We start from the raw sequence: 23,300 nt of genomic DNA on the forward strand, positions 1-23,300 counted from the left end.
CGTGCACCGCGGCCAAGCGTGTGCACGCACACCCAAGCGTGTGCAAGTGTGTGGGTGGCGTGTGGGTGCTCAGGGACCTCCGCCTTGCTGTCCGGCACCCCTCCGTCGTGCAAGCATGCACCGTGGCCAAGCGTGTGCACGCACACCCAAGCGTGTGCAAGCGTGTGGGTGGCGTGTGGGTGCTCAGAGACCCCCGCCTTGCTGCCCGGCACCCCTCCGCCCTGCCAGCGTGCACCGCGGCCAAGCGTGTGCACGCACACCCAAGCGTGCGCGAGCGGGTGGGTAGCGCGTGGGCGTTCGGGGCGCGGCGCGGGGTGGGGGCAGCGCGTGACGGGTGGCCTGTGCCCGGCAGGGGCGCGTGTGATGGTGGCGGCGGGCGGCCGCCGGCAGCATGCCGCGCTCGCCGCCGCCCTCCAGCGAGGAGGAGGAGGAGGAGGAAGGGGGCCGCGCGTCGGAGGGGCCCGAGGGCGACTCGGACTCGGGCAGCTGGCGGGCCGGCCCCGCTAAGCCGGCGCCCGGGCGGCCCCGCGCCGGCCCCCGCCGCCCCCCGCCGCCCCCCGCCGCCGCCGACGGCCACTTCAGCATGATGGTCTTCCGCATCGGCATCCCTGACCTGCACCAGACGGTGAGCTGGGGGGGGGGAGCCCCAAAAATGGGGAGGGGGCACCCCAAAAATTGGGGGGGTGCCTCTCAGGGGCTGGGGGGGAGCCCACAATTGGGGGGGGAGCCAAAAATGGGACACCTCAGGGGTGGGAGGGGACCCTGAAAATTGGGAGGCATCTCGGGGGTGGGGGACCCCAAAATTGGGGGGCACCCAAAATGGGGCAACCCAGGGTTGAGGGGACCCCAAAAATGGGGGGGTCCCAAAAATGGGGCATCCCGGGGGTGGGGGGACCCCAAAATTGGGGGGGAGCCAAAAAAGGGGCACCTCTGGGGTGGGGGGGACCCTGAAAATTGGGCACCCTGGGTGTGGTGGGACCCTGAAAATGGGGGGATCCCAAAAATGGGGCATCCCGGGGTGGGGGGGACCCCTAAAATGGGGGAGGCATCTCAGTGGTGTGGAGACCCCAAAATTGGGGGGGACCCCGAAAATGGTGGGCATTTTGGGGGTGGGGGACCCCAAAATTGAGTGGAGCCAAAAATGGGGCATCCCGGGGTGGGGGGACCCCAAAAATGGGGGGACCCCGAATATGGGGCAGCTCGGGGGTGGGGGGACCCCGAAATGGGGGGGAGCCAAAAATGGGGCATCCCAGGGGTGGGTGGGACGATGGGGGACCCCAAAATTGGGGGGAAATCCCAAAAATGGGGCACCTTGAGGTGGGGGTGGACCCCGAAAATGGGGGGACCCCGAAAATGGGGGGGTCCAGAAATGGGGGGTGCCCAGAAATGGGGCACCCTGGGGGTGGGGGGAACACAAAAATGGGTGGGTACCCCAAAAATGGGGCACCTTGGGGGTGGGGGTGACCCCAAAATTGGGGGGGGTCTCCACAGATGGTGGAGCACACTAGGGGTAGGGAGGACCCAAAAAAGGGGGGGCAGCAGGGATGGGGGAGCCCCAAAAATGGGGGGAACCTCGGGGGTGGGATGGGGGAACCCCCAAAATAGGGGGGGCACTGGGAATGGGGGGGACCCCCAAAATGAGGGATAAATCTGAGAAATGGGGGAGGGGAACCCCAAAAAGGGGAGGGAAATCCCAGGAAATGGGGGGGGACCCCCCCAAAATGAGGGGAAAATCCCCAAATGTGGGGGAGGGGGCCAAAAAATTGGGGGAGAACCCCGAAAATGGGGGAAATTAACCCAAATTGGGGAGAACCTAAAGAAGTGGGGGGGGATGACCCAAAATTGGGGGGGAGAGGACAAAATAGGGGGAGAGATCCTGAAATTTTGGGGGGAGGGTACCAAAATTGGGGGGGGAACCTTGAAAAATGGGGAGGGGGGGACAAATATGGGGGCACCAAAGCACGGGGGGGGCGCAAAATATGTGGGGGACTAAAATATGGGGGGGGCACGACATGGGGACCCCAAAATAAGAGGGAGACCCCAAAATGGGGGGGGACCATGAAATTTGGGGGGGGACCAAAATAGAGGGGGGACCAAAATGTAGGGGGGCAGGGTTTTGGGGGGGCCAAAATGGGGGTCGGACTAAGCGCACGTGGGGGGCCGGAGCGTGGGGCGGACCCGCAAAAAAGGCGGGAAACCGCAAAATGGCGGGGACGGACCCAAATTGGGGCCGTTTTTGGGGCCGATCGGGGCCGTTTCTCACCCAGCATCGCCGGGGCGGCTGCGGGGGCCATTTTTGGGGCTGATTGTGGCGTTTCGGGGGCCGTTTCGGGGCCGAGCGGGGCCGTTTCTCGCCCAGCATCGCCGGGGCGGCTGCGGGGGCCATTTTTGGGGCTGATTGTGGCGTTTCGGGGCCGTTTCGGGGCCGAGCGGGGCCGTTTCTCGCCCAGCATCGCCGGGGCGGCTGCGGGGGCCGTTTCGGGGCCGTTTCGGGGCCGAGCGGGGCCGTTTCTCGCCCAGCATCGCCGGGGCGGCTGCGGGGGCCGTTTCGGGGCCGTTTCGGGGCTGAGTGGGGCCGTTTCTCGCCCAGCATCGCCGGGGCGGCTCCGGGGGCCGTTTCGGGGCCGTTTCGGGGCCGTTTCGGGGCCGAGCGGGGCCGTTTCTCGCCCAGCATCGCCAGGGCGGCTCCGGGGGCCGTTTTTGGGGCCATTTTGGGTCGAGCGGGGCTGTTTCTCGCCCAGCATCACCGGGGCGGCTGCGGGGGCCGTTTCGGGGCCGAGCGGGGCCGTTTCTCGCCCAGCATCGCCGGGGCGGCTGCGGGGGCCGTTTCGGGGCCGAGTGGGGCCGTTTCTCACCCAGCATCTCCGGGGTGGCTGCGGGGGCCGTTTTGGGGCCGTTTCGGGGCTGTTTCGGGGCCGTTTCTCGCCCAGCATCTCTGGGGCGGCTGCGGGGGCCATTTCGGGGCCGTTTCGGGGCCAAGTGGGGCCGTTTCTCGCCCAGCATCGCCGGGGCGGCTGCGGGGGCCGTTTCGGGGCCGTTTCGGGGCCGTTTCGGGGCCGAGCGGGGCTGTTTCTTGCCCAGCGTCGCCGGGGCGGCTGCGGGGGCCGTTTCGGGGCCGTTTCGGGGCCGAGCGGGGCTGTTTCTTGCCCAGCATCGCCGGGGCGGCTGCGGGGGCCGTTTCGGGGCCGTTTCGGGGCCGAGCGGGGCCGTTTCTTGCCCAGCATCGCCGGGGCGGCTGCGGGGGCCGTTTCGGGGCCGTTTCGGGGCCGAGCGGGGCCGTTTCTTGCCCAGCGTCGCCGGGGCGGCTGCGGGGGCCGTTTCGGGGCCGTTTCGGGGCCGAGCGGGGCCGTTTCTTGCCCAGCATCGCCGGGGCGGCTCCGGGAGCCATTTTGGGGCTGTTTCGGGGCCGAGCGGGGCCGTTTCTCGCCCAGCGTCGCCGGGGCAGCTGCGGGGGCCGTTTCGGGGCCGTTTTGGGGCTGAGCGGGGCCGTTTCTCGCCCAGCGTCGCCGGGGCGGCTCCGGGGGCCGATTCGGGGCTGATTGCGGCGTGTCGGGGGCCGTTTCGGGGCCGAGCGGGGCCGTTTCTCGCCCAGCGTCGCCGGGGCGGCTGCGGGGGCCGTTTCGGGGCTGTTTCGGGGCCGAGTGGGGCCGTTTCTCGCCCAGCATCACGGGGCGGCTGCGGGGGCTGTTTTTGGGGCTGATTGTGGCGTTTCGGGGGCCGTTACGGGGCCGAGCGGGGCCGTTTCTTGCCCAGCATCGCCGGGGCGGCTCCGGGAGCCATTTTGGGGCCGTTTCGGGGCTGAGCGGGGCCGTTTCTCGCCCAGCATCGCCGGGGCGGCTCCGGGGGCCATTTTGGGGCCGTTTTGGGGCCGAGCGGGGCCGTTTCTTGCCCAGCATCGCCGGGGCGGCTGCGGGGGCCGTTTCGGGGCCGAGCGGGGCCGTTTCTCGCCCAGCGTCGCCAGGGCGGCTGCGGGGGCCCTTTCGGGGCCGTTTCGGGGCCGTTTCGGGGCCGAGCGGGGCCGTTTCTCGCCCAGCATCGCCAGGGCGGCTGCGGGGGCCCTTTCGGGGCCGTTTCGGGGCTGAGCGGGGCCGTTTCTCGCCCAGAAGTGCCTGCGCTTCGACCCCGGGGCGGCGGTGTGGGCGGCCAAGCAGCAGGTGCTCTGCACGCTCACCGAGGGCCTCCAGGACGTGCTCAACTACGGGCTCTTCCAGCCGGCCGCCGCCGGCCGCGACGCCAAGTTCCTGGACGAGGAGCGCCCGCTGCGCGACTACCCGCAGAGCTTCGACCAGGGCGTGCCCTACCTCGAGGTGGGCGGGGCTAGGGCGGAGGGGGCGGGGCTAGAGCGGAGGGGGCGGGGCTAGAGCGGAGGGGGCGGGGCTCCCCCCTCCTGGCCATGCGGCTGCTCTTGATGCTTCTGCCGTGCCCTAGTTCGAGGGGGGCGTGGCCTGGGAGGGGGCGTGGCCTGAGAGGGGGCGTGGCTGTGGGGCGTGGCCCTGGAGGGGCAGTTCTTGGTGGGCAGGGCCTGAGAGGGCTGGGGCTCGATGGGCGTGGCCTGGGAGGGGGCGTGGCCTGGGGGAGGCGTGGCCCAGGAGGGGCAGTCCTCGAGGGGCGTGGCCTGAGAGGGTTGGGGGCTCGATGGGGCGTGGCCTGGGAGGGGGCGTGGCCTGGGGGAGGCGTGACCCAGGAGCGGCAGCCCTCGAGGGGCGTGGCCTGAGAGGGGAGGGGGCTCGAGGGGCGTGGCCTGGGAGGGGGCTAGGGCCTCCCCCCCACCTTGCACAGCTGGAGCTCAGATAGTGGCCTACTTCGAGGTGGGTGGGGCCAAATGGGGCGGGGCTTGGGAGGGGCGGGGCCAGCCCTCCCCTCTGCGCGGCTGGGGATTGGATAGGGCAGTGCTCTGCTTCCAGGTGGGTGGGGTCAAATGGGGGCGGGGCTTGGGAGGGGCGGGGCCAGCCCTCCCCTTTGCGCAGCTGGGGATTGGGCCGTGCCCTACCTCCAAGTGGGCGGGGCTGAAAGGAGGCGTGGCCATAAAGGGGCGTGGCCAAAGGGTAGGAGGTGAGGGGTGGGGCCAGGGAGGGGAGGGGCTTCCCCCATGTGACTGCTCCCAAAGCTTCCACTGGGGGGCGGTGCTCTCCCGCGAGGTGGGCGTGGCCACAGGGGGCGTGGCCGTAGGGGAGGGAGGAAGGGCGGGGCTTGGGAGGTGGCTGTAGGAAGCCCCGCCCCCCCATGCAATGCCCCAACCTCCGAGTGGGTGTGGCTGGAAGGGGGCGGGGCCTGATGAGGCGGGTCCAAGCAGGGGTGTGGCGTGATGGGGGCGTGGCCACGGCAAGGGGGCGTGGCTAACTCCCCCCCCCCCCCCCCCAGTTCCGCTACAAGACCCGGGTCTACAAACAGACCAACCTGGACGAGAAGCAGCTGGCCAAGCTCCACACCAAGGTGGGCCCGGCCCGGCCCCGCCCCCCGCCCGCCTGGCCCCGCCCCCGGCTGCCTAGCCCCGCCCCCAGCTGCCTAGCCCCGCCCCCAGCTGCCTGGCCCCGCCCCCAGCTGCCTGGTCCCACCCACTGGCTTTCTAGCCCTGCCCCCAGCTGCCTGGCCCCGCCCCACCCTGGGCTTTCTGGCCCCGCCCCCAGCTTTCTGGCCCCGCCCCCAGCTACCTGGCCCCACCCCCACCCCGTCCCCTCTTCCTGGGTCCTTCCAAGTCCCCCCATGTCCCCCGTGTCCCCCGTGTCCGTGTCCGTGTCCCTGCACCCACGTCCCCCCACGTCCCCGCGTCCCCATCCCACGGCGTCCCCACGTCACCACCCCCCGTGTCCCCGCGTCCCCGTCCCCACGGTGTCCCCGTGTCCCCGCGTCCCCATCCCATGTCATCCCCACGTCCCTGCACCCCCCCACATCCCCATGTCCCCGTGTCCCCGTCCCCACGGTGTCCCCGTGTCCCCGCGTCCCCATCCCACGGCGTCCCCACGTCACCACCCGCCGTGTCCCCGCGTCCCCATCCCCACGGTGTCCCCGTGTCCCCGCGTCCCCATCCCACGGCGTCCCCACATCACCACCCCCCGTGTCCCCGCGTCCCCATCCCCACGGTGTCCCCGTGTCCCCGCGTCCCCATCCCCACGGTGTCCCCATGTCCCCGCGTCCCCATCCCACGGCGTCCCCACGTCACCACCCCCCGTGTCCCCGCGTCCCCATCCCCACGGTGTCCCCGTGTCCCCGCGTCCCCATCCCACGGCGTCCCCACGTCACCACCCCCCGTGTCCCCGCGTCCCCATCCCCACGGTGTCCCCGTGTCCCCGCGTCCCCATCCCACGGCGTCCCCACGTCACCACCCCCCGTGTCCCCACGTCCCCATCCCCACGGTGTCCCCATGTCCCCGCGTCCCCATCCCATGGCGTCCCCACGTCACCACCCCCCGTGTCCCCGCGTCCCCATCCCCACGGTGTCCCCATGTCCCCGCGTCCCCATCCCATGTCATCCCCACGTCCCTGCACCCCCCCACATCCCCATGTCCCCGTGTCCCCGTCCCCACGGTGTCCCCGTGTCCCCGCGTCCCCATCCCACGGCGTCCCCACGTCACCACCCCCCGTGTCCCCGCGTCCCCATCCCCACGGTGTCCCCATGTCCCCGCGTCCCCATCCCATGTCATCCCCACGTCCCTGCACCCCCCCACATCCCCATGTCCCCGTGTCCCCGTCCCCACGTCCCCCCACGTCCCCGCGTCCCCATCCCACGGCGTCCCCACGTCACCACCCCCCGTGTCCCCGCGTCCCCATCCCCACGGTGTCCCCATGTCCCCGCGTCCCCATCCCATGTCATCCCCACGTCCCTGCACCCCCCCACATCCCCATGTCCCCGTGTCCCCGTCCCCACGGTGTCCCCGTGTCCCCGCGTCCCCATCCCACGGCGTCCCCACGTCACCACCCCCCGTGTCCCCGCGTCCCCATCCCCACGGTGTCCCCATGTCCCCGCGTCCCCATCCCATGTCATCCCCACGTCCCTGCACCCCCCCACATCCCCATGTCCCCGTGTCCCCGTCCCCACGTCCCCCCACGTCCCCGCGTCCCCATCCCACGGCGTCCCCACGTCACCACCCCCCGTGTCCCCGCGTCCCCATCCCCACGGTGTCCCCATGTCCCCGCGTCCCCATCCCATGTCATCCCCACGTCCCTGCACCCCCCCACATCCCCATGTCCCCGTGTCCCCGTCCCCACGGTGTCCCCGTGTCCCCGCGTCCCCATCCCACGGCGTCCCCACGTCACCACATCCCCATGTCCCCGTGTCCCCGTCCCCACGTCCCCCCATGTCCCCGCGTCCCCATCCCACGGCGTCCCCACGTCCCTGCACCCCCTCACATCCCCGTGTCCCTGTGTCCCCGTCCCCACGTCCCCCCACGTCCCCGCGTCCCCATCCCACAGCATCCCCACATCACCACCCCCCCGTGTCCCCGCGTCCCCGTCCCCACGGTGTCCCCACGTCCCCGTGTCCCCATCCCATGTCATCCCCACATCACCACCCCCCGTGTCCCCGCTTCCCCGTCCCCACGGTGTCCCCGTGTCCCCGCGTCCCCATCCCACGGCGTCCCCACGTCACCACCCCCCGTGTCCCCGCGTCCCCATCCCCACGGTGTCCCCGTGTCCCCGCGTCCCCATCCCACGGCGTCCCCACGTCACCACCCCCCGTGTCCCCGCGTCCCCATCCCCACGGTGTCCCCATGTCCCCACGTCCCCATCCCATGTCATCCCCACGTCCCTGCACCCCCCCACATCCCCATGTCCCCACGTCCCTGTCCCCACGGTGTCCCCGTGTCCCCGCGTCCCCATCCCACGGCGTCCCCACGTCCCTGCACCCCCCCACATACCCGTGTCCCCGCATCTCCGTCCCCACGGTGTCCCCATGTCCCCGTGTCCCCATCCCAAGGCATCCCCACATCACCACCCCCCCCCCATGTCCCCGTGTCCCCATCCCCACGGCATCCCCATGTCCCCGTGTCCTCATCCCACGGCGTCCCCATATCCCCATGTCCCCGTCCCCATGGCATCCCCGCGTCCCCATGGCGTCCCTGTCCCCAAGGCATCCCCGTGTCCCCGACCCCCACAGCCCTCCCCGTGTCCCCGCGTCCCCGTCCCCACGGCGTCCCTGTGTCCCTGTCCCAACGGCGTCCCCACGGCGTCCCTGTCCCCAAGGCATCCCCGCGTCCCCGACCCCCACAGCCCTCCCCGTGTCCCCGTGTCCCCGTCCCCACGGCGTCCCCGCGTCCCCGTCCCCACGGCGTCCCCGTGTCCCCAGACGGGGCTGCGCAAGTTCCTGGACTACGTGCAGCACGGCTCGGCCGAGAAGGTGGCCCGGCTGCTCGACCGCGGCCTCGACCCCAACTACCACGACTCCGACTCGGGCGGTGAGTGGCACGCCGCCACCGGGGCCCCGTGTCCCCCCGCTGTCCCCCCGTCCCTGGGGACACCGCTGTCATGTTCCCCTGCCCCTTGGGGACACCCCATGTCCCCTGTGACACCTCCTCAATGTCCCCAGGTGTTCCTGGTGACACCGCTGTCGTGTTCCCGTGGCCCTTGGGGACACCCAGAGTCTCCTGTGACACCTCCTCGATGTCCCCAGGTGTTCCTGGTGACACCGCTGTCATGTTCCCGTGGCCCTTGGGGACACCCCATGTCCCCTGTGACACCCCTCTGATGTCCCCGTGTCCCTGGGGACACCGCTGTCATGTTCCCCTGCCCCTTGGGGACACCCCATGTCCCCTGTGACACCTCCTCAATGCCCCCATGTGTTCCTGGTGACACCACTGTCATGTTCCCGTGGCCCTTGGGGACACCCCGTGTCCCCTGTGACACCCCTCTGATGTCCCCAGGTGTTCCTGGTGACACCACTGTCATGTTCCCGTGGCCCTTGGGGACACCCAGAGTCTCCTGTGACACCTCCTCGATGTCCCCAGGTGTTCCTGGTGGCACAACTGTCATGTTCCCGTGGCCCTTGGGGACGCCCTGTGTCCCCTGTGACACCCTTCTGATGTCCCCGTGTCCCTGGTGACACCACTGTCATGTTCCCGTGGCCCTTGGGGACACCCAGAGTCTCCTGTGACACCTCCTCGATGTCCCCAGGTGTTCCTGGTGACACCGCTGTCATGTTCCCGTGGCCCTTGGGGACACCTCGTGTCCCCTGTGACACCCTTCTGATGTCCCCGTGTCCCTGGGGACACCGCTGTCGTGTTCCCCTGCCCTTTGGGGACACCCCATGTCCCCTGTGACACCTCCTCGATGTCCCCAGGTGTTCCTGGTGACACTGCTGTCATGTTCCCGTGGCCCTTGGGGACACCCCGTGTCCCCTGTGACACCCTTCTGATGTCCCCGTGTCCCTGGTGACACCACTGTCATGTTCCCGTGGCCCTTGGGGACACCCCATGTCCCCTGTGACACCCCTCTGATGTCCCCGTGTCCCTGGTGACACCGCTGTCATGTTCCCATGGCCCTTGGGGACATCCAGAGTCTCCTGTGACACCTCCTCAATGTCCCCAGGTGTTCCTGGTGACACCACTGTCATGTTCCCATGGCCCTTGGGGACGCCCTGTGTCCCCTGTGACACCTCCTCGATGTCCCCATGTGTCCCTGGTGACACCACTGTCGTGTTCCCCTGCCCCTTGGGGACACCCAGAGTCTCCTGTGACACCTCCTCGATGTCCCCAGGTGTTCCTGGTGACACCACTGTCGTGTTCCCCTGCCCCTTGGGGACACCCTATGTCCCCTGTGACACCTCCTCGATGCCCCCAGGTGTCCCTGGTGACACCACTGTCATGTTCCCATGGCCGTTGGGGACGCCCTGTGTCCCCTGTGACACCCTTCTGATGTCCCCGTGTCCCTGGTGACACCGCTGTCGTGTTCCCATGGCCCTTGGGGACACCCAGAGTCTCCTGTGACACCTCCTCGATGTCCCCAGGTGTTCCTGGTGACACCACTGTCATGTTCCCGTGGCCCTTGGGGATGCCCTGTGTCCCCTGTGACACCCCTCTGATGTCCCCGTGTCCCTGGTGACACCACTGTCGTGTTCCCCTGCCCCTTGGGGACACCCTATGTCCCCTGTGACACCTCCTCGATGTCCCCAGGTGTTCCTGGTGACACCACTGTCATGTTCCCATGGCCCTTGGGGACGCCCTGTGTCCCCTGTGACACCCTTCTGATGTCCCCGTGTCCCTGGTGACACCACTGTCATGTTCCCATGGCCGTTGGGGACGCCCTGAGTCCCCTGTGACACCTCCTCGATGCCCCCAGGTGTTCCTGGTGACACCGCTGTCATGTTCCCCTGCCCCTTGGGGACACCCCATGTCCCCTGTGACACCTCCCCGATGTCCCCAGGTGTTCCCAGCTGTGCCAGGTGCCCCGATGTCCCCACATGTCCCCAGCGCCTGGGTGCCATGATGCCCCCGGGTGTCCCAGCACCTGGGTGCCTGGTGGCCCCGGGAGGCCCTAGCCACGTCGGGTGCCTCAATGTCCCTGGGTGTCCCCAGGTGCCCCAATGTTCCCGGGTATTCCCGGCTGTGCTGGGTGCCCCCAGGTGTCCCCAGGTGCCCTCGGATGTCCCTGGGTGTCCCCAGGTGCCCCAATGTTCCCGGGTATTCCCGGCTGTGCTGGGTGCCCCCAGGTGTCCCCAGGTGCCCTCGGATGTCTCTGGGTGTCCCCAGGTGCCCTGATGTCCCTGGGTGTCACCGACTGCACTGGGTGTTCCCAGGTGTCCCCAGGTGCCCCATGTCCCCAGAAGTCCCCAGCAACACCAGGTGCCCCGATGTCCCTGGGTGTCCCCAGCCGTGCCGGGTGCCCCCAGATGTCCCCAGGTGCCCCGATGTCCCTGGGTGTCCCCGGCCGTGCCGGGTGCCCCCAGATGTCCCCAGGTGCCCCGATGTCCTTGGCTGTCCCGGCCGTGCCGGGTGCCCCCAGATGTCCCCAGGTGCCCCGATGTCCTTGGCTGTCCCCGGCCGTGCCGGGTGCCCCCAGATGTCCCCAGGTGCCCCGATGTCCTTGGCTGTCCCGGCCGTGCCGGGTGCCCCCAGATGTCCCCAGGTGCCCCGATGTCCTTGGCTGTCCCGGCCGTGCCGGGTGCCCCCAGATGTCCCCAGGTGCCCCGATGTCCTTGGCTGTCCCCGGCCGTGCCGGGTGCCCCCAGATGTCCCCAGGTGCCCCGATGTCCTTGGCTGTCCCGGCCGTGCCGGGTGCCCCCAGATGTCCCCAGGTGCCCGATGTCCTTGGCTGTCCCCGGCCATGCCGGGTGCCCCCAGATGTCCCAGGTGCCCCGATGTCCTTGGCTGTCCCCGGCCGTGCCGGGTGCCCCCAGATGTCCCCAGGTGCCCCGATGTCCTTGGCTGTCCCGGCCGTGCCGGGTGCCCCCAGATGTCCCAGGTGCCCGATGTCCTTGGCTGTCCCCGGCCATGCCGGGTGCCCCCAGATGTCCCCAGGTGCCCCAATGTCCCCAGGTGTCCACGGGTGCCCCAATGTCCCTGGGTATCCCCAGCCACCCTGGGTGCCCCGATGCCCCCGGATGCCCCGATGCCCCCGGGTATCCCCAGTTGTGCCGGGTGCCCCGATGTCCCCAGATGTGCCTGGATGCCCTGATGTACCCGGGTGTCCCTAGCCACACCGGGTGCCCCGATGCCCCCGGGTATCCCCAATGTGCCCCGATGTGCCCTGAAGTCCCCAGCTATCCTCGGGTGCCCCGATGTCCCCGGGTGCCCCGATGTCCCTGGATGTCCCCAGATGTCCTGATGTGCCCGGGTATCCCCGGGTGCCCCAATGTCCCCGGATGCCCCGATGTCCCTGGGTGCCCCGGGTATCCCTGGGTGCCCCGATGTCCCTGGATGTCCCCAGATGCCCTGATGTGCCCGGGTATCCCCGGGTGCCCCAATGTCCCTGGGTGCCCCGATGTCCCTGGGTGCCCCGGGTATCCCTGGGTGCCCCAATGTCCCCGGATGCCCCGATGCCCCCGGGTATCCCCGGGTGCCCCGATGTCCCCAGGTGCCCCAATGTCCCTGGGTGCCCCGATGTCCCTGGGTGCCCTGGGTATCCCTGGGTGCCCCGATGTCCCTGGGTGCCCCGATGCCCCCGGGTATCCCCCGGTGCCCCGATGTCCCCGGATGCCCCAATGTCCCCAGGTGCCCCGATGTCCCCGGGTATTCCCGGGTCCCCCGATGCCCCCAGCTGCCCCGATGCCCCCCGATCTCCCCGGGTGCCCCGATGTCCCCGGATGCCCCCGGGTGCCCCGATGCCCCCGGGTATCCCTGGGTGCCCCGAAGTGCCCGGGCATCCCGGGGGCCGCCGGGGTGACGCGCTGGCGGCGCAGAGACGCCGCTGACGCTGGCGGCGCAGCGGGACGGCCCCGGCGAGGTGGAGATCATCCGGCTGCTGTGCCTGGGGGGGGCCCACCTGGACTTCCGGGCCCGCGACGGCGCCACCGCCCTGCACCGCGCCGTCTGCACCCGCCGCTACGCCGCCCTCCTGGTAGGTCCCCGCGGGCGCCCCGCCGGCCTCCGTGAGCACCCGCCACCCTGCGCCGGGCACCCACGGGCGGCCACGGGCGGCCAGTGGCATGCACAGCCCCCCCCCCCCCGACCTGCCACGGCACCTGCTTGCACCCATGGGTGCCCATGTGCATGCACAGGGCACCCACAGGTGTGCACAGAGCATCCATCTGCACCCACGGGCACCCTTGGGTGTCCGCAGGAGGCGTGCAGCATGCACAGCCCCCCCCGACCTGCCCACAGCACCTGCTTGCACCCGTGGGCACCCATATGCATGCACAGGGCACCCACGGGTGTCCATGGGCACCCCCCCACCTTGCACAAGGCACCTGTGGGCCCCCATATGCATGCACAGGGCACCCACGGGCGTCCACGGGCACCCACAGGCACCCACAGGGCACCCACGCGCATCCACGGGTGGCACACAGCATGCACAAGGCCCCCCCCACCAACCTGCCCACAGCACCTACTTGCACCCACGGGCACCCATGCGCATGCACAGGGCACCCACAGGCACCCACAGGTGTGCACAGAGCACCCATCTGCACCTACGGACCCCCACGGGGGCCCACGGGTGTGCATGGGCACCCACCACCGTGCACAGGGCACCCATGTGCATGCATGAGCACCCACGGGTGCCCACGGCTGTGCATGCAGCATGCACAGAGCACCCTTCCACCCCCCCCCACCGGCACCCACGGGTGTGCATGGGCACCCATGTGCATGCACAGGGCACCCACAGCTGTCCACAGCCGTGTACGCAGCATGCACGAGCACCCACCCATGCCCCCCACCAGCACCCATGGGTGAGCATGGGCACCCCCCACCTTGCACAAGGCACCCGTGGGCACCCATATGCATGCACAGGGCACCCACGGGTGCCCCCGGCCGTGCACGCGGCGTGCACGAGCAGCCCCCCCCACCCATGGGACCCCCACGGGGCGCCCCGTGCCTTTTGGGGTGCCCTCACCCCCCCCCCCGCCCGGCGCAGGCGCTGCTGGACCTCGGCGGCTCCCCGAACTACAAGGACCGCCGGGGCCTGACGCCCCTCTACCACACGGCCATGGTGGGGGGCGACCCGCGCTGCTGCGAGCTGCTGCTCTCCCACCGGGCGCACATCGGCACCGTCGACGAGAACGGCTGGCAGGAGATCCACCAGGTGGGGGCCGCCGGCGCCGCGGGGCGGGGGGGGCCGGGGGGCGTCGCGGGGGCGTCGCTGCGCCTCCTGGGTGCATCGCTGCGCGTCCTGGGTGCGTCCTGGGTGCATCGCTGCGCGTCCCGTGTGTGCCCCGTGTGCATCGCTGCGCGTCCCGTGTGCATCCTGGGTGCGTCCTGTGTGCGTCCTGGGTGCATCGCTGCGCGTCCCGTGTGCGTCCTGGGTGCATCGCTGCGCGTCCCGTGTGTGCCCCGTGTGCATCGCTGCGCGTCCCGTGTGCATCCTGGGTGCGTCCTGGGTGCATTGCTGCGCGTCCCGTGTGCGTCCTGGGTGCATCGCTGCGCGTCCTGGGTGCGTCCTGGGTGCATCGCTGCGCGTCCCGTGTGTGCCCCGTGTGCATCGCTGCGCGTCCCGTGTGCATCGCTGCGCGTCCTGGGTGCATCCTGGGTGCATCGCTGCGCATCCTGGGTGCGTCCTGGGTGCATCCTGGGTGCATCGCTGCGCTTCCCGTGTGCGTCCTGGGTGCATCGCTGCGCTTCCTGGGTGCGTCCTGGGTGCATCCTGGGTGCATCGCTGCGCTTCCTGTGTGCATCCTGGGTGCATCGCTGCGCTTCCTGGGTGCGTCCTGGGTGCATCCTGGGTGCATCGCTGCGCTTCCTGTGTGCATCCTGGGTGCATCGCTGCGCTTCCTGGGTGCGTCCTGGGTGCATCGCTGCGCATCCCGTGTGCACCCCGTGTGCATCCCGTGTGCGTCCCGGGTGCATCGCTGCGCGTCCTGGGTGCATCCCATGTGCATCCTGCGTGTGTCCTGGGTGCATCGCTGCGTGTCCCATGTGCACCCCGTGTGCATCCTGTGTGTGTCCTGGGTGCACCCTCTGTGCATCCCATGTGCACCCTGGGTGCACCCTGGGTGCATCCCGTGGGCGTCACTGCGCATCCTGTGTGCACCCCGTGTGCATCCCGCGTGCGTCCTGGGTGCATCGTTGCGTGTCCTGTGTGCGCCCCGGGTGCATCCCGGATGCATCACTGCACGTCCCGGGTGCACCCTGTGTGCATCCCGCGTGTATCCTGTGTGCACCCTGGGTGCATCCCATGTGCATCCCGTGGGCGTCACTGCGCATCCTGTGTGCGCCCCGTGTGCATTGCTGCATGTCCTGGGTGCACCCCGTGTGCATCCCGCGTGCGTCCTGGGTGCATCCCGTGGGCGTCCCGTGGGCATCCCGTGTGCATCGCTGCGCATCCTGTGGGCGTCACTGCATGTCCTGGGTGCACCCCGTGTGCATCTCGCATGCGTCCTGGGTGCATCCCGCGTGCGTCCTGGGTGCATCCTGCGTGCATCCCGGGTGCGCCCCGTGTGCGTCCTGGGTGCATCCCGCGTGCGTGCGGCGTGTGCGTGGTGTGTGCGTGGCGTGTGCGTGCCGCACACGTGACGCCCGGCGCGCCAGGCGTGCCAGCACGGCCACTCGCAGCACCTGGAGCATCTGCTCTTCTACGGGGCCGAGCCGGCGGCGCAGAACGCGTCGGGGAACACGGCCCTGCACATCTGCGCCCTCTACAACAAGGTGGGGATGCGGGGGGTGGGGGGGGACATGGGGGGCCATGGGACATGGGGGGGACATGGGGGACATGAGGGACATGGAGGGACATGGGGGGACATGGGGGACATGGGGACATGGGAAACATGGAGGGACATGGGGGACATGGGACATGGAGGGGACATGGGGGACATGGAGGGACATGGGGGGACATGAGGGACATGGAGGGGACATGAGGGACATGGAGGGACATGGGCAGACATGGGACATGGAGGGGACATGGAGGGACATGGGGGACATGGAGAGATATAGTGGACATGAGATGTGGGGACATGGAGGAACATGGGCTATGGAGGGACATGGGGGGACATGGAGGGACACTGGGGGACATGGAGGGACATGGGCGGACATGGGACATGGAGGGTTGTGGAGGGACATGGGGGGACATGGGGGACATGGAGGAACACTGAGGGACATGGGGGGACATAGAAGGACATGGAGGGACATGGGCGGATATGGGACATGGAGGGACATGGGGGGACATGGGGGACATGGGGGGATATGGTGGACATGAGACATATGGGGACATGGAGGAACGTGGGGGGACATGGAGGGACACTGGGGGACATGGGGGGATGTGGAGGGACATGGAGGGACATGGGGGGACATGGACACAGGCGGACATGGGGAACATGGGGGACATGGAGGGACATGGGTGGACGTGGAGGGAGACAGATGGACATGGAGGGACATGGTGGGCATGGGAGGACATGGGGGGACATGGAAGGACATGAGGGGACATGGGTGGACCGGGAGGGACATGGTGGGCATGGGGAACATGGGGGACATAGAAGGACATGGAGGGACGTGGAGGGACATGGGTGGACATGGAGGGACATGGGGAACATGGGGGACATAGAAGGACATGGAGGGACATGGAAGGACGTGGAGGGACATGGGGGGCCATGGAGGGACATGGTGAGCATGGAGGAACATGGGGGACATGGGGGGACATGGGGGGACACAGGGGACACTGGGGACACGGTGACGTGGCAACGGCTCCCCCAGGAGAGCTGCGCCCGGATCCTGCTCTACCGCGGGGCCAACAAGGAGGTGAAGAACAACAGCGGACAGACGCCCTTCCAGGTGCGCCCCGTCCCCAAGATGTCCCCAAGGGTCCCCGAGGGGTCCCCAGGGGGTCCCAGGGGGTTGTGGGCTTCCAGCGCGTCCTGGGGGACTTTGGGGGTGCTGGGGGGACCGGGGGACGTAGGGGTCTGCCTGGCCCGTGGTGGCCCGTGGGGCCATGGGGGCAACCTGACTGTGTCCCCCCGTGTCCCCGCGTCCCTGCAGGTGGCCGTCATCGCAGGGAACTTCGAGCTGGGGGAGCTCATCAAGAACCACCGCGACTCGGACGTGGGTGAGTCGGGGACGGGGGACACGGGGGGACATGAGAGACATGGGAGGGCATGTGAGGACATGGGGGGACGTGACGTGGGGGGACATGGGACATGGCATGGGGGGACGCGAAGGAACACGGAGGGACACGGGGACATGGAGGGACACGGAGGAACATGGAAGGACATGGGTGGACATGGAGGGACATGGAAGGACATGGGGGACATGGACCTGGGGATATGGAGGGACAGGGAGGGACACAGAGGAACATGGAAGGACTTGGGGGGAACATGAGGAACATGACGTGGGGGGACATGGAGGGACATGAGGGACATGGGGGGACATGGAGGGACATGGAGGGACATGTGGGGACATCGGAGAACATGGGTGGACATGGAGGGACATGGGTGGACATGGAGGGACATGGGGGAATATGGGGGGACATGGAGGGATATGGAGGGACATGGAGGGACATGTGGGGACATTGGAGGACATGAGGGACATGGGATATGGGGGGACATGGAGGGACACAGGGGGCATGGGGGGACATGGAGGGTCACGGAGGGACATGGGGGGTCACGGAGGGACATGGACATGGAGGGACATGGGGGGACATGGAGGGACATGGGACATGGAGGGACATGGGGGGACATGGGGGGACACGGGGGGGATATGGGTGGACATGGAGGGACACAGGGGGCATGGGGGGACATGGAGGGTCACGGAGGGACATGGGGGGGTCACGGAGGGACATGGACATGGAGGGACATGGGTGGACATGGAGGGACATGGGACATGGAGGGACATGGGGGGACATGGAGGGACATAGGGGGCATGGGGGGACATGGAGGGTCATGGAGGGACATGGGGGGTCACGGAGGGACATGGACATGGAGGGACATGGGTGGACATGGAGGGACATGGGACATGGGGGGGACATGGAGGGACATGGGGGGACACGGGGGGGACATGGAGGGACACGGGGGGGACATGGGTGGACATGGAGGGACATAGGGGGCATGGGGGGACATGGAGGGTCACGGAGGGACATGGGGGGTCACGGAGGGACATGGACATGGAGAGACATGGGTGGACATGGGGGGACATGGGACATGGGGGGACATGGAGGGACACAGGGGACACGGGGGGTCCCGGAGGGACACGGGTGCCCCCCCTGGCGCGCGGGTGGCCCCCTGACGGCCCCCCAGTGCCGTTCCAGGAGAGCCCCCAGTTCACGGGGCGGCGCCGCGAGGGGCCCCGGGGGCTGCCGCTGCCGCGGGGGCTGCTGCGAGCCAACAGCGACGCGGGGCCGGGGGCCGAGCGGGGCCCCCGCGGCCCCCCCGGCGCCCCGCCGGCCCCCCGCGGCCCCCCCGGCACCCTGCGCAGCGCCAGCAGCCCCCGCGGCGCCCGCGCCCGCTCGCCCTCCCGGCCCCGGCACCCCGACGACGCTCGGCCCCGGCAGCCCCGCGGCCGGCCCAGGTACCCGGACGCCTGGGCCCTTGGGTGCTGGGGTTTTTTGGGGGGTGGGGGGATGCCCAGACGCCTGGGCTCTTGGATATGGGGGTGCCTGGATGCCTGGGCCCATGGGTTGGAGGACACCCGGATGCCTGGGCCCATGGGTGGGGGGACACCCGGATGCCTGGGCCCATGGGTGGGGGGGTGCCCGGATGCCTGGGCCCATGGGTGCTGGGGAAGTTGTGGGGGGAGGCTTGCCTGAATGCCTGGGCCCATGGGTGGGGGGGGTGCCCGGATGCCTGGGCCCATGGGTGGGGGGATGCCCGGATGCCTGGGCCCATGGGTGCTGGGGAAGTTGTGGGGGGAGGCTTGCCCGGATGCCTGTGCCCATGTGTTGAGGGGGTGCCCGGATGCCTGGGCCCATGGGTTGGAGGACACCTGGATGCCTGGGCCCATGGGTGGGGGGATGCCCGGATGCCTGTGCCCATGGGTGGGGGGGTGCCCGGATGCCTGGGCCCATGGGTGGGGGGGTGCCCGGACGCCTGGGCCCATGGGTGGGGGGGTGGCTGGATGCCTGTGCCCATCGGTTGAGGGGGTGCCCGGACACCTGGGCCCATGGGTTTTGGGGTGCCTGGACGCCTGGGCCCATTGGTGGGAGGACACCCGGATGCCTGTGCCCATGTGTTGAGGGGGTGCCCGGACACCTGGGCCCATGGGTGTTGGGGTGCCTGGATGCCTGGGCCCATGGGTGGGAGGACACCCGGATGCCTGTGCCCATGTGTTGAGGGGGTGCCCGGACGCCTGGGCCCATGGATTGGGGGGGTGCCCGGACACCTGGGCCCATGGGTGGGGGAGATGTCCGGATGCCTGGGCCCATGAGTGTGGGGGTGCCCGGGTGCCTGGACCCATGGGCCCTGAAGGGGTGGGTGCCCGGACACCTGGGCCCTTGGGTGGGGGTCAGGGTGCCTGAACACCTGGGCCCTTGGTGGCAGGGGGTCACCTGGACACTTGGGACCACTGTGAGGGTGGGGGTGGATCCTGGGTGCTCTGAGGGTGTAACCCGGCCACCTGGATCCCTCGGGGTGCGCCCGGACGCCTGGGTCCCCTCTGAGCCCGTGTAGCGCGGGAGAGCCACCCGGCCACCTGGGTCGGTCCCATCAGGGTGGGTGGGATCGGCCAGCCCCGGATTCCTGGGTGCTTTGGGAGCACCTGGGAGCCGCCCGGACGCCTGGGTCCTTCCCTGGGGCTGCTTGCGGCGGCAGCTCGAGCGGCTTCGCCCGGGAGCCGGGACCCGGCGGGACCCTCAACAGCCGCGGGGTGAAGAGGAAGCTCTACTCGGCCGTGCCCGGCCGCACCTTCATGGCCGTGAAGCCCTACCAGGCGCAGGGTGACGGCGAGCTCTCGCTCAGCAAGGGCGAGAAGATCAAGGGTAGGTGCCCGGACGCCTGGGACCCTGCTGGGGACGGGTGGCGGGTGGCCCCGGACACCTGGGTGCATGGTTTGGAGGGGTGTTGGGTGCCCCGGACACCCGGGTGTGTGGTTTGGAGGGGTGTTGGGTGCCCCTGGACACCTGGGTGCGTGGTTTGGAGGGGTGTTGGGTGCCCCCGACATGTGGGTGCGTGGTTTGGAGGGGTGTTGGGTGCCCTGGACACCCGGGTGCGTGGTTTGGAGGGGTGTTGGGTGCCCCTGGACACCCGGGTGCGTGGTTTGGAGGGGTGTTGGGTGCTCCGGACACCCGGGTGCGTGGTTTGGAGGGGTGTTGGGTGCTCCGGACACCCGGGTGCATGGTTTGGAGGGGTGTTGGGTACCCCCGACATGTGGGTGCGTGGTTTGGAGGGGTGTTGGGTGCCCCCGGACACCCGGGTGCGTGGTTTGGAGGGGTGTTGGGTGCCCCTGGACACCCGGGTGTGTGGTTTGGAGGGGTGTTGGGTGCCCCCGGACACCCGGGTGCGTGGTTTGGAGGGGTGTTGGGTGCCCTGGACACCCGGGTGCGTGGTTTGGAGGGATGTTGGGTGCCCCGGACACCTGGGTGCGTGGTTTGGAGGGGTGTTGGGTGCCCTGGACACCCGGGTGCGTGGTTTGGAGGGATGGTGGGTGCCCCGGACACCCGGGTGCGTGGTTTGGAGGGGTGTTGGGTGCCCTGGACAGCTGGGTGCGTGGTTTGGAGGTGTGTTGGGTGCCCCCGACACCTGGGTGCGTGGTTTGGAGGGGTGTTGGGTGCCCCTGGACACCCAGCTGCGTGGTTTGGAGGGGTGTTGGGTGCCCCGGACACCCGGGTGCGTGGTTTGGAGGGGTGTTGGGTGCCCCTGGACACCCGGGTGCGTGGTTTGGAGGGGTGTTGGGTGCCCCTGGACACCCGGGTGCGTGGTTTGGAGGGATGGTGGGTGCCCCTGGACACCTGGGTGCGTGGTTTGGAGGGGTGTTGGGTGCCCTGGACAGCTGGGTGCGTGGTTTGGAGGGGTGTTGGGTGCCCCGGACACCCGGGTGTGTGGTTTGGAGGGGTGTTGGGTGCCCCTGGACACCTGGGTGCGTGGTTTGGAGGGGTGTTGGGTGCCCCCGACATGTGGGTGCGTGGTTTGGAGGGGTGTTGGGTGCCCTGGACACCCGGGTGCGTGGTTTGGAGGGGTGTTGGGTGCCCCTGGACACCCGGGTGCGTGGTTTGGAGGGGTGTTGGGTGCTCCGGACACCCGGGTGCGTGGTTTGGAGGGGTGTTGGGTGCTCCGGACACCCGGGTGCATGGTTTGGAGGGGTGTTGGGTACCCCCGACATGTGGGTGCGTGGTTTGGAGGGGTGTTGGGTGCCCCCGGACACCCGGGTGCGTGGTTTGGAGGGGTGTTGGGTGCCCCTGGACACCCGGGTGTGTGGTTTGGAGGGGTGTTGGGTGCCCCCGGACACCCGGGTGCGTGGTTTGGAGGGGTGTTGGGTGCCCTGGACACCCGGGTGCGTGGTTTGGAGGGATGTTGGGTGCCCCGGACACCTGGGTGCGTGGTTTGGAGGGGTGTTGGGTGCCCTGGACACCCGGGTGCGTGGTTTGGAGGGATGGTGGGTGCCCCGGACACCCGGGTGCGTGGTTTGGAGGGGTGTTGGGTGCCCTGGACAGCTGGGTGCGTGGTTTGGAGGTGTGTTGGGTGCCCCCGACACCTGGGTGCGTGGTTTGGAGGGGTGTTGGGTGCCCCTGGACACCCAGGTGCGTGGTTTGGAGGGGTGTTGGGTGCCCCGGACACCCGGGTGCGTGGTTTGGAGGGGTGTTGGGTGCCCCTGGACACCCGGGTGCGTGGTTTGGAGGGGTGTTGGGTGCCCCTGGACACCCGGGTGCGTGGTTTGGAGGGATGGTGGGTGCCCCTGGACACCTGGGTGCGTGGTTTGGAGGGGTGTTGGGTGCCCTGGACAGCTGGGTGCGTGGTTTGGAGGGGTGTTGGGTGCTCCTGGACACCCAGGTGCGTGGTTTGGAGGGGTGTTGGGTGCCCCCGGACACCTGGGTGCGTGGTTTGGAGGGGTGTTGGGTGCTCCGGACACCCGGGTGCGTGGTTTGGAGGGGTGTTGGGTGCCCCGGACACCCGGGTGCGTGGTTTGGAGGGGTGTTGGGTGCCCCTGGACACCTGGGTGCGTGGTTTGGAGGGGTGTTGGGTGCCCTGGACAGCTGGGTGCGTGGTTTGGAGGGGTGTTGGGTGCCCCGGACACCCGGGTGCGTGGTTTGGAGGGGTGTTGGGTGCCCTGGACAGCTGGGTGCGTGGTTTGGAGGGATGGTGGGTGCCCCCGGACACCCGGGTGCATGGTTTGGAGGGATGGTGGGTGCCCCGGACACCCGGGTGCGTGGTTTGGAGGGGTGTTGGGTGCCCCTGGACACCCGGGTGTGTGGTTTGGAGGGGTGTTGGGTGCCCCCGGACACCCGGGTGCGTGGTTTGGAGGGGTGTTGGGTGCCCTGGACACCCGGGTGCGTGGTTTGGAGGGATGGTGGGTGCCCCGGACACCCGGGTGCGTGGTTTGGAGGGGTGTTGGGTGCCCCGGACACCCGGGTGCGTGGTTTGGAGGGGTGTTGGAGGCTATTGGGATTTGGGGGTGAGTTTTGAGGGTGTTTGGGGGCAAGTCTGGGATGTTTTGGCGGTGCTTGGGGCGTGCGGGGGTTTTGGGGTGAACGTGGGGGCTTTTGGGTGCGCCAGTGCTCAGCGTGGGCGAGGGCGGCTTCTGGGAGGGCCAGGCCAAGGGCCGCATCGGCTGGTTCCCCTCCGACTGCGTCGAGGAGGTGCCGGCCCGGACCCCCGACGGCAAGACGGGTACGGGCACCCCCAAAACGGGACCCCCACCCAGTGGGACTCCCTTCAAGGGACCCCGAACCTGGGACCCCCAAAAATGGGACCCCCCCCCATGGGAACTCCTTCAAGGGACTTCGAACCTGGGACCCCCAAAAATGGGACCCCCCCATGGGAACCCCTTCAAGGGACTTCGAACCTGGGACCCCCAAAATGGGACACCCCCCCATGGGAACCCCTTCAAGGGACTTTGAACCTGGGACCCCCAAAATGGGACCCCCCCCATGGGACCTCTTCAAGGAACCCTCCCAAAACGGGACCCCCCCATGGGACCCCCTCAAGGGACCCCGAACCTGGGACCCCCAAAATGGGACCCGCCCCCATGGGAACCCCTTCAAGGGACTTCGAACCTGGGACCCCCAAAAATGGGACCCCCCCCATGGGACCTCCTCAAGGGACCCTCCCAAAACGGGACCCCCCCATGGGACCCCCTCAAGGGACCCCGAACCTGGGACCCCCAAAATGGGCCCCCCCTATGGGAACCCCTTCAAGGGACTTCGAACCTGGGACCCCCAAAAATGGGACCCCCCCATGGGACCTCCTCAAGGGACCCTCCCAAAACGGGACCCCCCCATGGGAACCCCTTCAAGGGACCCCGAACCTGGGACCCCCAAAAGGGATCCCCCCCATGGGAACCCCTTCAAGGGACTTCGAACCTGGGACCCCCAAAATGGGACCCCCCCATGGGACCTCCTCAAGGGACCCTCCCAAAACGGGACCCCCCCATGGGACCCCCTCAAGGGACCCCGAACCTGGGACCCCCAAAATGGGCCCCCCCATGGGACCTCCCCCCAAGGGACCCTGAACTTGGGACCCCCAAAAATGGGACCCCCGCCCCATGGGACCTCCCCCCTCAAGGGACCCTGAACCTGGGACCCCCAAAATGGGACCCCCGCCCCATGGGACCTCCCCCCCAAGGGACCCTGAACCTGGGACCCCCAAAA

The 23,300-nt window shown here is 69.4% G+C and overlaps 1 protein-coding gene across 1 annotated transcript in view; it reads left to right on the plus strand.

Moving 5' to 3' along the window:
- The first annotated feature begins 552 nt into the window (after positions 1–552).
- Positions 553–23,300, plus strand: part of SHANK1 (SH3 and multiple ankyrin repeat domains 1) — a 51,391-nt gene continuing 28,643 nt past the window's right edge. Inside the window, exons 1-12 of the mRNA XM_068923412.1 lie at positions 553–625; positions 4,104–4,307; positions 5,362–5,433; positions 8,281–8,389; positions 12,328–12,485; positions 13,497–13,664; positions 15,107–15,223; positions 16,265–16,342; positions 16,547–16,613; positions 17,800–18,070; positions 19,309–19,475; positions 22,207–22,320. Of these exons, the coding sequence (XP_068779513.1) occupies positions 584–625; positions 4,104–4,307; positions 5,362–5,433; positions 8,281–8,389; positions 12,328–12,485; positions 13,497–13,664; positions 15,107–15,223; positions 16,265–16,342; positions 16,547–16,613; positions 17,800–18,070; positions 19,309–19,475; positions 22,207–22,320 (1,567 nt within the window). The 5' untranslated portion in view covers positions 553–583. The remainder of the gene's footprint in view (positions 626–4,103; positions 4,308–5,361; positions 5,434–8,280; positions 8,390–12,327; positions 12,486–13,496; positions 13,665–15,106; positions 15,224–16,264; positions 16,343–16,546; positions 16,614–17,799; positions 18,071–19,308; positions 19,476–22,206; positions 22,321–23,300) is intronic.

Source organism: Struthio camelus, chromosome 34, assembly GCF_040807025.1.
Source record: "Struthio camelus isolate bStrCam1 chromosome 34, bStrCam1.hap1, whole genome shotgun sequence".
NCBI lineage: Eukaryota > Metazoa > Chordata > Aves > Struthioniformes > Struthionidae > Struthio > Struthio camelus.